Genomic DNA, 15444 nt, shown 5'->3' with positions numbered 1-15444 from the left:
AGCTGTGTCTCTGACTGATACTTCACCTTACAGAAAACTCACCTGATTAGGTCAGGCCCACCCAAGATAGTCTCCCTTTTGATTAACTCAAGGTCATTACTGGCACCCACAAAGTAATCTTGGGCATATAATGCAACATTACAACAGAATGATATGCCAATATATTCACTGGATCTGCCTTGTTTCAGGCAGGGGGTTATATGAAGTTTCTACACCAGGAAGCAGAAATCTTCTGACTCATCTCAGAATTCTACCTTCTGCAGAATACTTCAACTCAATTCTTCTTTGAATTTAACTATGAGAGCATGTATATTCATTTATTTACCATAAATAAATCTACAGCTTAGGCTTCATATTCTTTTTTCAAAAATTAATGTATAACTAGACACATTATCTCATTGTAGAAAATTACTGTAAACAGTTTTCCCATAACCAGAAAGTAGAAAGTTAGCTTTCATTTCCCTTTTACTTGCAGGTCTGCGCAGAAAGATGTTACTCATTAATTAGGTGTTAAGTGATTAAGATAGCATTGTGTAAAAGCTGTAAGAACAGAAGAGCAGCTGAAGGCAGAGCTTCCTAGGCCAGCACAAAGGATCACTGTCTACTCGTCGTTTTCCTGTCACTGCAAATTCCCATTTCAAACAGCAAACCAGACTTCTCAGAAAATTTGGCAGACGACTCAATCTGAGCAAGCATATTTCAGTAAATTCTTCATTATTTTTCATATTAGAGATCAGTTGCAATTGTTATAAATGTTCCTATATAATAGACATATTCAAAATGAAAATTATACTAACTGTACTCACTTTTTTAAAAAAATGTAGATGACTCATTAGAACATATCAGAGTCATTATAATCAATACTTTTTATCGTTAAGTGTGTCAAACTACTGGTTAATTACTGAAGGGTTAGTAGAATACCAGATGACACAGAGTTTAATATTATTCAGAGATACAGCTTTTGTTCAAGCATTGGTATTTCCAAATTCTGTATTTCCAAACTGCTTAATACCTAGTATAGGAAACTACTTTCTTTCAGTTCTTTATTTTCTATTGTAGTAAGAACAGTTCAAATAATCAATAGCTTTATAGGAAGTGATGTAAATGGGCAATACTGTATGCTTATGCTGTTGAAGTGTGCCATTGCCATCAAGTCGATTCCAACTCATAACCACCTATGTGACAGAGTAGAAATGTCCCATAGGGTTCCTAGGCTGTAATCTTTATGGGAGCAGATTGCCAGGTCTTTCTCCTGTGGAGCTGCTGGTGGGCTCGAACCACCAACCTTTCAGTTAGCAGCCAAGCACTTAACCATTGCGAGCACTTAAACAGAGTCACTCATTATAAAATACAGCACACTTTCAATAATCTATATAAGAATTATCCGATGTATTGCCTATTTATCTTCAATTGGATTTCTTCTTTATCCACAAGTAGTATGTTTCCAAGCCAATTCTCACTGATATACGTTGCTTTGTGATTTAAGAAAGCAAATTACGATGGTAAATATGTTTTACGATTAGTCTCAGGATATATTTAAATGTAAGAGAATACAAGCCAAATCAAAAAACTTAGTTTTTTTCCTCTCTTTTGGTGACTCATATATGTGCTATACTCCAATGGATAAGGCGTTTCATACTGGACTAAGTATTTTGAGTAATTCAAATTCAAAGTGCCACTGAGAATATTAAAAAGGTTATGACCTAATAAAGTAAGAGAGTGTCCCTTTGGTGATAATATGAGTGTTTGGGGCTGTCCTGAGATTTAAATGTTCTGTAGGATAAGGTAGGGATACTGTTGTTACGAAGTAAACTCTGAGGGCAGCAGCCAACAGCAGTGTGATATCATTAATCAGGGCAGCAATCTCTAGTGGAACTGAGAAAAGGTGAAGATGAAATGTTAGTAAGTTAGCAGAGGCAGCCATATATTTATGGGAGCAACCTAGGCAGGAAGCATTTCTAAGGCCTCAGGTGTGGGTCAACACTTCTCTTTTTCAGTGCTCTTATGATTTCCCCATTACTAACATTAGAGCTTTTTTTGGTTGGAAATATTGGCATTTAATTCAGGATTTATAAAATGCTTCTAATACTCTTGTGAAACCTAAAAATCTGATGACCTTCATAATAAGAATTTTAAACCTCCTTCATACTTTCATTATTTCCCTCTTCTTTAATTCATTCAGATAAAAATGTAAAAATATGACCTGCAAGTTATCATGGATTAAATTGTATCCCCCTAAAAGATATGTTAAAGTCTTAAACTCTGTACCTGCGAATGTGACCTTGTTAAGAAATAGGGATTTTCTTTCATCATCACTTAAACAAGGTCATACCAGAGTAGGGCGGGTCCTAGTTCTAATCCCCTCTGAGTGGTTTCTTATAAAAGGGGAGAACAGACACAGAGTCACACACACAAGCAGACAAATGCCATGTGACAAGGGAGCTAGATGCATCTTTAAGCAACAAAAGAAAGCCAAGGACTGCTGACTATCTAGGAGGTAGCCATGGAACAGTTGCTCTCTCAAAGCCCCCAGAAGGAATGGCCAAGAGTCTGATTTTGACTGCTAGCCTCCAGAACCGTGAGAAAATACATTTCTGTTCTTCAAAGCCATCCACTTTTTGGTTATTGTTATGGCAGGCCCAAGAAATTAAGACACAAAGATATCTGTGTTTGCGTCTACTAGTCCCCAGATATTACTATGTTCCAGAATAGAAGTCTCTTGTGATAATGTTACTTTAGTCTTATACTTGTGGTCATGTGAACATAGCACACTATATGATTATAGCACGTAATAATATGTAGGCATAATATGCCATAGATGAAGATGAATAATCAAATTCAGTTTGTAGAGCACTTAAAACAATGTCGACATATATGATCAATGCATAAGGGTTAATCTCTTTTCATCATCATCAACATCATCATCATCATCATCTTTAAGAAAAAGGAGCTTTTGTCTATTCCCTCAAAAGAGGCAAAGCTATACAGAACAGAATGTGTAAGTTCTGGAGTCAGGACTTAAGTTCTTTCCTCAGTTCTGTCAATGGGTCATTAAGTGTGAGCTTGAGGGTGTGAAGCGAAAGTCTTTAACTTCCCTGGGCCATGTTTTTTTCTGTTTGAGTTAATAAAATATGAGAAATAGACGGTCTCTAAACTGTCTCTCATTCTCCCAAAATATCCTATGATCCTAAGACAAAAACATTTTGACAGATACCAGATTACTATTAAATACCTTCTAAGCACTTCCCAACTCTTCACTGGGGATACTATTTGATAAATATGGTGGAGCCAAGGAAGATATCAAGATGGTTTCTTATTATCTGAGTAAGACAAAACTGACCACTTCTCTCATTTTTACTCCATATACACATATTGCTCGTTTGTATGCCTATCAGCAATAACAAAGCAATGCGCAATCTCTCTAAGCTGCCAATATTTAATAAGACAATATCATCTGAGGAACTTGAAACCCCCTCTAATCTATCAGATAAATACAGTTTCCTTGTTTTCTTCTTGAGGACCCTGAAAATGATTGTGAACCACCCATTTCTTGGTAGTAGAATTTGTTGAAGTCCACTTCTTGCTGTTTTGAATATTTCATCTTTTGTCAGGAACACCTCGATTTCAATGCACAAAGACTTAGTCAACACCCATATACTTCATCAGAGAATGTCTTAGATCTTAGGTTCCTAACAGTAGAATCCTGCGCATTTCTTAGCCAATGCAGAAAAAACATCACGTCAAAACTATACAGGCAACATGGCACAAAGGATAAATTTGTTTCAGCCAAAGCTTATTGTAAATTTATGAGTTTAAGCAATCACCACAAATATCATTGTACCACACATCACTCAAATGCCAGTGATAGATCATCCACTGGGCAGGAACATGAAGGTAAGTTTCTCTTTTTTCCAACACGGGAAGTATAACCTGTTTCTTCTGGACTACACACTTAAAAGTTCACCCACTTTAATGGCTCCCAAAGATCATTTAGTCAGATGACTGGAAACTATCTTTTAACTCAAACAGTCATATTAGGAATAGATATATTTCTAATGATATATGCACAGTATGACATTATGCAGCATTTCTTGTAATATACTAATTTCTAAGGACTCACAGAACTTAACTTAGAATTGAAGAAGACCTCAGAGGTTATCCATTCTATCCCTTATCCAACATAGATGTTTTCCCTAAACCATATTCATGCCAGATGATAACTCATTGTCAAAGTGAATCACCTCATTATCCAGAGTTTATATCCTCTATAATCATCCATTCCATTTTTTAAATTACGGCTCCTATGAGCTAGCCATTTTTTCCCTAAATTGCACTCAAATGTTCCCTTGTAATTTTCAAGCATTTATCTTATCTTCCAGACATTAATCCTATACCACCCAGCTTAATCTAAGGTACTTATCACATTTTGAACAAAAACAATTATCTCTAAGATAAATATCTTGTCTTCTTTTCCCTTTTCTCATGATTACAGATGCTTCTGCATACTGGTTAGCCTCTTCCAATTATTTACCCTTCTCCTTATTAATAATACCCAGAAGAGAAGAGACTAAGTCATTTGCATTTTGACCAGTACAGCTTCCCATCAGAGTAACATTTTTTTCCTTTAAGGTGTTTTCTGCACTTTCCTTAATACAACTGCTCAAAAATAGTTTTGCCATGATAACAAAATTATTGGCTCACACTGAGTTTGAATAAAATAAAATCTTAAGAATTCCCAGGTGTCAGGATTCTTATATACTATTAATTTTAGTTGATTTTTGAAATGTAAAAGTTTCAGTGTGAAAGCTGGAGACAAGGAGGGATTATTAGTTGGAAAATATGGCCTTGGTGCTAGAAATGAAGTCAGAGATCACGTGATAGAATTTTGCAAGACCATGACTTATTCATTGCAAATACCCTTTTTTTAACAACATAAATGGCAACAATACACATGGACCTTACCACATGGAATACACAGGAATCAAATGAACTACATCTGTGGGAAGAGATGATGGATAAGCTCAATATCATCAGTCAGAACAAGGCCAGGGCCAACTGTGGAACAGACTATCAATTGCTCATATGTAAGTTCAAGCTGAAGCTGAAGAAAATTACAAGAGGTTCATGAGAGTTGAGTATGAACTTACGTATATCCCACCTGAATTTAGAGACCATCTTAAGAATACATTTGATGCATTGAACACTAATGACCAAAGACCAGATGAGTGGTGGGATGACATCAAGGACACTATAAATGAAGAAAGCAAAAGGTCATTAAAAAAATAGGAACGAAAGAAAAAAACAAAATGGATGTCCGAAGAGACTCTGAAACTTGCTCTTGAACGTCGAGTAGCTAAAGTGCATGGAGGAAATGATGAAGTAAAAGAGCCAAACAGAAGATCTCAAAGGGCAGCTCAAGAAGATAAAGTACTGCAATGAAATGTGCAAAGGCCTAGAGTTAGAACACCAAAAGGGAAGAACATGCTCAGCATTTCTCAAGCTGAAAGAACTGAAGAACAAATTCAAAGCTTGAGTTGCAATACTGAAGGATTCTATAGGCAAAATATCGAATGAGAGAGGAAGCATCTAAAGAAGTTGGAAGGAATAGAGAGTCACTGTACCAAAAAGAATTTGGCGACATTCAACAATTTCAGGAGGTAGCCTACGATCAAGAATTGATGGTACTGAAGAAAAACGTCCAAGCTACACTGAAAGCATTGGCAAAAAACAAGTCTCCAGGAATTGACAGAATACCAATTGAGATGTTTCAACAAATGGATGCAGTTCTGGAAGTACTCATCCATCTATGCTAAGAAATTTGAAAGACAGCTAGCTGGTCAAACAACTGGAAGAGATGCATATTTGTGCCCATTCCAAACAAAGGAGATCCATTGGAATGTGGAAATTATCAAACAATATCATTAATATCATAAGCAAGTAAAATTTTGCTGAAGATAATTTAAAAGCAGTTGTAGCAGTACATCAAGAGGGAACTGCCAGAAATTCAAGCCAGATTCAGAAGAGGATGTGGAACAAGAGCTATCGTTGCTGATGTCAGATAGATTTTCGCTGAAGTACTGAATACCAGAAAGATCTTTACCTGTGTTTTACTGACTATGCAAAGGCATTTGACTGTGTGGATCATAACAAGTTATGGATAATATGGCAAAGAATGGGAATTCCAGGACACTTAATTGTGCTCATGTGGAACATGTACATTGACCAAGAGGCAGTCATTTGAATAGAACAAGGGAATACTGCATTGTTTAAAATCAGGAAATGTATGCGTCAGGATTGTATCCTTTCACCATACTTCTTCAACCTGTATACTGAGAAAATAATCTGAGAAGCTGAACTATATGAAGAAGAATGTGGCATTAGGTTTGGAGGAAGACTCATTAACAACTTGTGATATGCAAATGATGCAACCTTGCTGAAAGCGAAGAGGACTTGAAGCATTTACTGTTGAAGATCACAGACTAGAGCCTTCAGTACAGATTATACCCCAACATAAGAAAATAAAAATCCTCACAACTGGACCAATAAGCAATATAGTGATAAATGGAAAAAATATTGAAGTTGTCAAGGATTTAATTTTACTTGGATGTATAATCAATGCCCACGGAAGCAGCAGTGAAGAAATTAAACAATGTATTGCATTTGGTAAATCTGCTGCAAAAGACCTCTTTAAAGCATTAAAAATCAAAGATGTTACTTTGAGGACTCAGGTGCACCTGACCTAAGCCATGGTATTTTCAATCGCCTCGTATACATGCAAAAGCTGGGCAATGAATAAGGAAGACTGAAGAATTGATGCCTCTGAATTATGGCGTTGGCAAAGAATACTGAACATACCGAGGACTGCCAGAAGAACCAACAAATCTGTCTTCGAAGTAAAGCCAAAATGCTCCTTAGAATCGAGGATGGCCACATTTCGTCTCATTTACTTTGGACGTGTTATCAGAAGGGACCAGTCACTGGAAAAGGACATCATGCTTGGTAGATGTTCATTACAAAAAAGGAAGAAGCTCAACAAGATGGACTGACACAGTGGCTACAATAATGGGCTCAAATATAGCAAAGATTGTGAGGATGGTGTGGGAGGGACTGGGCAGTGTTTAGTTCTGTTGTAGGTAGCGTTGCTATGAGTTGGAACAGACTTGAGGGTACCTACCAATAACAACAACAATAAGACTATATATTTTTTGCATTTAACCCATTATATGTTATGGCGTAGTTCTGGTTTAAAAATGCAGATTTTTGTGATATTTTAAAATATTTATTATATCATCTTTCATATTGACCAGCCCTTGCATATTTATATTATTTAAACTACAAGAGCCAAAGCATGACCCACTTGAATTTAGAGACCCCAACTGAATTTACAGACCATCTTTAAATTACACAGGCACTCTCAACATATTAATATCCAAGCCTGATAATAATATTGAATAAAGTACAGAGCCCTGTAACCCTTCACCAAAGATATAATTCATTGAGTAATAGTTAAATCAGCAAAGAAAACACCAAACATGCTATCGTGTAGTGTGAATTTCTTCACTCAAGAAAATGACAAGATCTTTTTTTTTTGCCAAATGCCTTGCTGAAGTAAAGATGTACTACCTCTAACCTTTCAAACAACTACTGAAATGAAGGCATAGATAGCAACACGCCATTCAAGTCTGACACGAAGCTGGGAGAGATATTTAAAACGCCGGACGATAGTGTCAAGATTTCAACAGACTGAGTGGTACTCAGTGCCCTAGAATTCTCCAACTGGGTAATGAGAGACATTTATGGCTTTAAAACACTCATTATGTGAAAGAACTGATTTAACATATGAACTATTTATTAATTTTTAAAAAATGTATTGTCTGCACTGCTACTGACAATAAAATAAATCTGAAATTTCAAAAAACTTATATTGTGACTTTATTTAAACAAAAGTAAATGTATAGTTATAAAACATGAAGTGTTGATTCCTTAAAACTGAACATCTCAGGATTCTTACTGGCATAAATATGGAAAACATGAAATACTCTGGGTTTCTAAAGAACATTCCAAATATATCTATTAATATGACTCATTATTTGTTAGAACACAAATTATTAAAATTGAAAGGCTTTGCACATAACTCTGAGTCTCATCCATTTTTCCATTTTAGATATTTTCCGAAACTTTTCCTACTGAACGTCTTCCCAAGCAATTCTCTCTTATTTTAATGGAAACTGTAGCCATAGTCCTATTTGATGTAAGGGGAACTGCAAGAGAAGCTTACTAAAAAGAACCTACCAAATATGTTTATGCAGGTTTTTAAGATTTAAACTCAAACTTCATCAGAAGCTGCTGCATCAGTTCCATAAGCTTCGTAAGAACTAAACCAAAGACAAACAGAACGCATCATTTCCCAGTTGCACCGTGCAGACTGTGATAAGCAAGGCCACGATGTATATGCTGAAATAAGTGATCAAAATGTCATATGAATTCTTTTCTGTCACTGGATCAAAGGGGAAGGAAAGGAATTGCAGTGATTTCAATACCTGCCGTGCTCGAACTGCATGAAGAAAACATGATTCAGAGCTCATGAGACTTGCATCCTAGGATATACTTAAAGGACAAAGGGGCAAGTACAGAGAGTCTTACGTTCTTGAAAGGACGTGAAGAGCATTTGAAAGCGGCTGTTTCGACTGCCTTCATCTGCCCACATGCGGATCACCCCAAGACCGGTGCGTAGCATCACGTCGTTGGCCACCGTACTGCAGAACTTGGCTTTCAAGTCCTCCACGGAGCTGCTGCCGTCGTACACAGCCACAAAGTTCCTTTTGCATTCATTTGAGTTCTGCATCTCATAGTCCAAGAAGCGTAAGTAGATCTGCAAGACAACAACAAAGGTAAAACGATTTCCCCAAATCAAAATGTGAACATGGCAGTAAGTACTGTACTTCTTTTTCTTTTTAGGGCTCAGAAGGCAGTCTTGATTGCAATCAGCCTCATTAATTTTTTCCTGGGTGGACAGCAGGGTGTAATCACATACAAGCATGGAAAAACTTAGGCTTAACTTTTTTTTTCCCCTAATGTTATTAACCTTTCTTTATTTCAGTGTATCATTTCCCATACTATCCTTATGTCTTCTCTTATTTGGAGTCAGTTATTCGTTTTGCAAACATATCCACTTTTAAAACTTTTGATCAGCACACATGTGTTATGTATTTCTGACACATTCCTGTAAGTTTCCATGACTTCCATTTACTTCCAAAAGTGTGTGGAAATAAATAATTTGTATTAATGCAAAAGAAAAACAAAAATGGCATCCAGCGGGCAGTCTGTAGTTTCTGTTTGGTCCCTTATTTCACATTTTGAGGTCAAATGTATTAAAATAAGAGCAGAGAAAGTCAAAGACCATTCTCCCCATAGCACAGTGTCATGTTATTGAGGTAAGTCCATAAAAAGAAAATTAAATTAACATTTAATGACTACAAGGTACAGTGCAACTTACTTTCTATGTTATTTTTTAATACTACTAACAACTCCATAAAGTAGCTCATTTTATTGTCATATGCAGATGAGGATACTCAGACTCAGAAAAATGGTATAAATAGGAAATCACACCTCAAGTCCCTCTAACTCCCTACTCCGTAATCCTTCCAAGATATGACACTAATTCAGACATATTGTTTTATAATCAACAGACATTATTTGACTTTGTACCAATGTACTTTCAAAGCTACATGCAACTGATTCAAACAAAAGATAAGTCTGTAAAAGAGCCGCATGTCCACTCATCCATCCATTCAGCGATATCTAAGGTTTCTTACTTTGTCCCAGGTACCAGTGATACAATGGAGAATCAAAGGGAATGAGGGCCAGTGCTGAAAATAAGTGTCAGTTAAATCATGACACGAAGACATAATGTCAAACTGTGAGCGGTGATATGAACTAAAAAAAAAAAAAAAAAAAAAAGACATGTTCTATGAGAGGGTATCCAGAAAGGTTCTGAAATAAAGAGAGCACTTGTCATACATATATCTCCTAAGTGCCTTTTTTTTTTTTTTACTCTAAATGTCTATGTGCTATTTTCACTTTTACTCAGTTTTTTTTTTTGTAAAACAGGCATTCGTTTTTAAAGTCATCTTTCTTCATCACTCTACAAGCAACTTCCTTATTTATTTCATAAACTCTGACTCGCTTAAGAAAAATTTTACCCAGATACTGCATCTGCCCTAAAATTTAAATTTTACTATTTCAATTTAAAAAGCCTTCTCTCTTGCCCTAAATATTCTTATTGAATTGGGTATCAATTTTTGTCATTATTTTTCTTCCAAATAGTTGTTTTTCATCTCCACTCGCACTTCTATGATGTTTCAACAGTCTCCCAACTGGATTGGACTGGGTGTTTCTAATGTCCTAAATCTCCAGTCCCTGCCTACAGCCCAGCACAGACAAAGCTGTATGTCTTAGAAACAAGCCTAATGATCACACTCCTTTAGCTTAAATTTTTAACTGGCTTCCAAGTAGTTGTAATAAAAATTTTAAAACCTTCAGCTGAAAAATTTCCCCTCTTCTTATCTCTCAGCCTTACACATTTATTCAAAATGCCATACTTTTTTGCATATGGCTTTAGTTCTACATGGAACAACCACCCTCCATTTTCTTTCTAGTAACTTCCTTCTGATTATTCAAGGTTTAATTCAATTGTGACACATTCAGTGAACAATTCTCACTGGTCCTCCATCCCAACCATAGCAGAATTATTTTCTACACCCTCTGTGCTAACATATCATCTCAAACATTTTAAGCTTTGGTTGCAGGTTACATATCCCTTGTACTAAATGCTGTGTTTCCAAAAAGCTAGGGCAGTGATGTGCATTTTTGTATTCTAAGATTCAGTGGTGTTTTACACACAGAATGCAATCCAGAGAAGTTTGTGAAAGGATGTATCTGTGAATAACTAAATGAAAATGTTCTTTATGACTTCTTTTGTTCAGCATTTATCAAATTTTTGTTAGATACATATGTGCCAGACAAGAGTCCCCGGGTGGTACAAACAGTTAATGAACTCGGCTGCTAAACGAAAGGTTGACGGTTTGACTCCACCCAGAAGTGCCTTGGAGGAAAGGCCTGGTGATCTACTTCTGAAAAATCAGCCACTGAAAACCCTGTGGGGCACAGTTCTACTCTGACACATCTGAGGTCACCATGAGTTGACTCAACAGCAACTGGTTTTATAAACAGACATTATTTTAAGTACTAAAAACATAATAATTACATATAATAATTTAAATTTTATTATCTACAGGAAGAAATTATACGCAATATTTCTCAAAACAAGGTATCTGTGATAGAGATTTTAACAGTGACATAAAAGCATAAGACAGTATGTTATACACTTGTAAGATGCAGCGAGTGAAAATAAAACAAGAATTCCCAAGTGAGGAAATTCTCATATAACTTTGAGGAGGAAGGATAAAATCAGAAAAACGTGGGGAAATTAACCAAATGAAAAACAATGGAAAGCACTTAAGTTTTATTATGCTTTGTGTGATAAAAAGTTTTCATGTACATAGGCAATCTGTAACACTACAGCTGGAAGCTATTCTAAAATTTCTAAAACTTTGATGCATACTTTAAATTCACCACCATTGATTGCTACAGCCTTAGGAAATCTATGCCCTAAGAAAACCTGCATTTTTTCATGTCCAGATTATCGCTTTATTTTAGTCCATGAAAAGCTCAGATGTTACTCACGTAGTCAATCTGTGATCTAGTTTTCCCGACAAAATCTGATATTTCTGAAATTATTCAGATAACTAAAAAATGTCCACTTTACGAAGACATATCTGAAAATGTTAAACCTTCTACATTTTTACTAACTCCTTTGCCTTTTCATATCTACATGCTTTTGTAAAAAAAAAGAAAAAAAGAAAATAAAAGGCCTTTCAGATGACCTACAATAAGAAGCTAGAGCAAAGGAGACAACGTGCTCGAAGAAAATAAAGCAACCACGTTAAGGAGTCTGAAAAGGGATTCAAATCCCTAATGCCAACTACAAGGATCTTCTCACAATTCCACATCGCCCCCTCCTGACACAAAAGAAACAAATTGAAAGCACAATATAGAAGTCCCTCAGAGGCACAAAAAGGAGCCCTGATGGCACAGTGGTTAAGCATTTAGCTGCTAACCCAAGGGTTGGCAATTCGAACCCACCAGTCGCTCAGCTCTGCTCGAAAAAGATAGGGCAGTTTGCTTCCATAAGGATTACAGTCTTGGAAATCCTATGGGGCAGTTCTACTCTGTTCTATACGGTCCCTCTGAGTCAGAATTGACTCAACAGCAACTACTAGCAACAACACCAACATAAAAAAATATGAATTCAAGACAAATGGTACAGAATTGAGAATCCAGATGTAAATTCATCCACCTCTGAGCAGCTGATGACTGACAAAGGCCCAAAGTCCGTTAAATGGGGAAAAGATAGTCTCTTTAACAAACGGTGCTGGCATAACTGGATATCCATCTGCAAAAAAATGAAACAAAACCCATACCTTACATCATGTACAAAAACTAACTCAAAATGGATCAAAGATTTAAATATAAAATCTAAAACGATAAAGATCATGGAAGAAAAAATAGAGACAATGCTAGGAGCCCAAATACATGGCGTAACAGAATACAAACTATAACTAACAATGCACAAACACCAGAAGAGAAATTAGACAACTGGGAGCTCCTAAAAATCAAAAATTCATGCTCATCAAAAGATTTCACCAAAAATTCTGGAGAAGCCAGCACAACTTGTACAAGGCAAGGTCATGGAAGCTCCATAGACAAATCCAAACTCCCTGAAGGACTGAAATGCAAGGCTGAGGGCTGTGGGGACCATGGTCTCGGGGAACATCTAGCTCAACTGGCATAACATAGTTTATAAAGAAAATGTTCTACATTCTTCCTTGGTGAGTAGAGTCTGGAGTCTTAAAAGCCTGTTATCAGCCATATAAGATACTCCACTGGTCTCACCCCTTCGGGAACAAGGGAAAATGAAGAAAACTAATGATACAAGGGAAAGATTAGTACAAACGACTAATGGACCACAACTACCACAGCCTCCAACAGACTGAGTCCAGTACAACAAGATGGTGACTGGGCTACCACTACTGACTGTTCTGACAGGAATCACAATAGAGGGTCCTAGACGGAGCTGGAGAAAAACGTAGAACAAAATTCTAACTCACAAAAAAAGACCAGACTTACTGGCCTGACAGAGACTGGAGAATCCCTGAGAATGTGGCCCCTGGACAACCTTTAAACTCACTAATGAAGTCACTCTCGAGGTTCAACCTTCAGCCAAAGATTAGACAGGCCCATAAAACAAATCGAGACTAACACAGCACATCAGCCCAGGGGCAAGGACTAGAAGGTAGGAGAGGACAGGAAAGTTGGTAATAGAGAACCCAACATCGATAAGGGAGACTGTTGACATGTCATGGAGTTGTTAACCAATGTCATAAAACAATATGTGTACTAACTGTTCAATGAGAAGCTAGTTTGTTCTGTAAACCTTCATCTGAAGTACAAAAAAAAAATAAAAATAAAAAAAAGACTTCACCAAAAGAGTTAAAAGACAACCTACAGACTGGGGAAAAACTTTTAGCTATGACCTAACCGGAAAGGGTCTAATCTCTAAAATCTAAGATATTGCAACAACTCAACAACAAAAAGACCAGTAACCCAATTAAAAAAATGGGCAAAGGATATGAAGAAACACTTCACCAAAGAAGACATTCAGGTGGATAACACATGAGGAAATGCTCAGAATCATTAGCCATCAGATAAATGCAAATCAAAACTACAGTGAGATACCATCTCACCCCAACAAGGCTAGCATTAATCCCAAAAACACAAAATAATAAATTCTAGAGGGGGGTTCTGGCAAAATGGCGCTCTAGGCAGAAGCACCATGCTGTCCCTCCACAGCAAAGATACGAAAAACTAAGCTGAACAGAGAATACAACAATCCTGAAACCCTAAAACATCAAACGAAGAGATAAAGAACTCAGCCAAGCACCAAATGGAGTGAGAAAACTGACAGAGACCGGACAGCGAGGAGAGATTCATGCAGAGGTCCCCTACCAGCTAACACAGCACAGATCTGCCATCTTGGATGCCAATTGGAGACCAGCAAATGGGGTACAAGAAAGCAGCCTCAGGAAGCGTCCAGCGGGAGACAAAACAACCGGTAATTTGCAATATACGCTTTCCCACCGCCCACCCGTCTTCACCCCAGCTCGGCCTCCTCTGCTTCCCGAGGCCACAGTCTCTTGACCGGGAAACACCAGCTGCTTGGATTCCACACACCTGAACGGGCCGGCTCTCTGAGTACCATTTGTTGGCTGCTGGTGTTGCTTTTTTCCGCTTCTTTTGAATTCTTCCTTACCGCTCACCACCTCCCCTTCCTTTTGCTCAAATACTTGGCTCCGTGCGCCATCTTTGCTGTTCCTGAGGGGCTGCAGAGCTCCAGTAATTTGTGATATACGCTTCTTCACCCACACTCGGCCCCCTCTGCTTCCCGTGGACACAGTCTCTTGTCCGAGAAACACCAGCCTGCACTAGCTGGCTCTCTGAGTGCCACTTGTTGGCTGCTAGTGTTGCTTTTTTTTCTTCTCCTTTTGATTTCTTCCTTACCTCTCGCCACCTCCCCCTCCTTTCGCTCAAATACTTGGCTGGGTGCACCATCTTTGCTTCTTTCTGAGGGGCTGTGGAGCTCCATTCGAGTGTGGAGCTGCTGCCAGGTCTGGGCTGCCATGCTGTTGGGATCCCAGGGCTTTTGTCTGTCTGTTTGTTTTGAATTGTTTGTTTGTTTCCTTTTCCTTTTCTTGAGTTGGGAGACCTTTCTGGCCAGGCAGTGCTGTGTGGCAAGGAGACTTTCCACTAGGCTTGCACAGACGTGCAGAGGGATCCCTGAGGGCATTTCTTTTTTCGCTGCTAATTTTTTTTCAGTTTTTTGGGGGGCCTTTCTTGTTTGTTTGTTTTTTTAATTTGTTTTGTTTTCTTTTCCCTCTTTTTCCCTTTTTGTCTTTCTTCATTGCTCAGTTTCTCGTCTCTGTATCTTCTTTCTCTTTCTGTTCCCTGAATACCTGGTGTTGCATACCTCTACGCCTTCTAGCCAGGCTGTACTTCAACACCCGAGAGTGACTTCCCCAAACCTCATAGCTGCACCAGTGGGAACCCTGGAAACTTTGTGGTTCTTTAACTTTTCCGATTTTTATTTATTCATTCTTTTCTTCCTCTTCCCCTTTCTGTTTTTCTCCATTTCATAGTCTCTCATCTCTCCACTCCAACAGCAAGCTCCCCTAGCTTCTGTTTTGTTTGCTTGCATGTTTTTGGCTCCTATTCCTCTCTCCTCTCTCCCATATCCATCTTAGCTCCACACATAACAATCTCACCGCT

At 37.7% G+C, this 15444-nt stretch overlaps 1 protein-coding gene across 2 annotated transcripts in view; it reads right to left on the bottom strand.

Annotated features, from left to right (window-relative positions):
* NETO1 (neuropilin and tolloid like 1) overlaps window positions 1-15444 on the bottom strand; it is a 154536-nt gene that overhangs the window by 34156 nt on the left and 104936 nt on the right. For both annotated transcript variants that reach the window (XM_004387305.2, XM_004387306.1), the window contains exon 7: window positions 8644-8872. In XM_004387305.2, coding sequence (XP_004387362.1) covers window positions 8644-8872 — 229 coding nt within the window. The remainder of the gene's footprint in view (window positions 1-8643; window positions 8873-15444) is intronic.

This window comes from Trichechus manatus, unplaced genomic scaffold, assembly GCF_000243295.1.
Source record: "Trichechus manatus latirostris isolate Lorelei unplaced genomic scaffold, TriManLat1.0 scaffold00183, whole genome shotgun sequence".
In the NCBI taxonomy this organism is placed as follows: Eukaryota; Metazoa; Chordata; class Mammalia; order Sirenia; family Trichechidae; genus Trichechus; species Trichechus manatus.
Note: the sequence above shows the minus strand (reverse complement) of the source record. Positions and strands in the feature narration are given on the sequence as shown.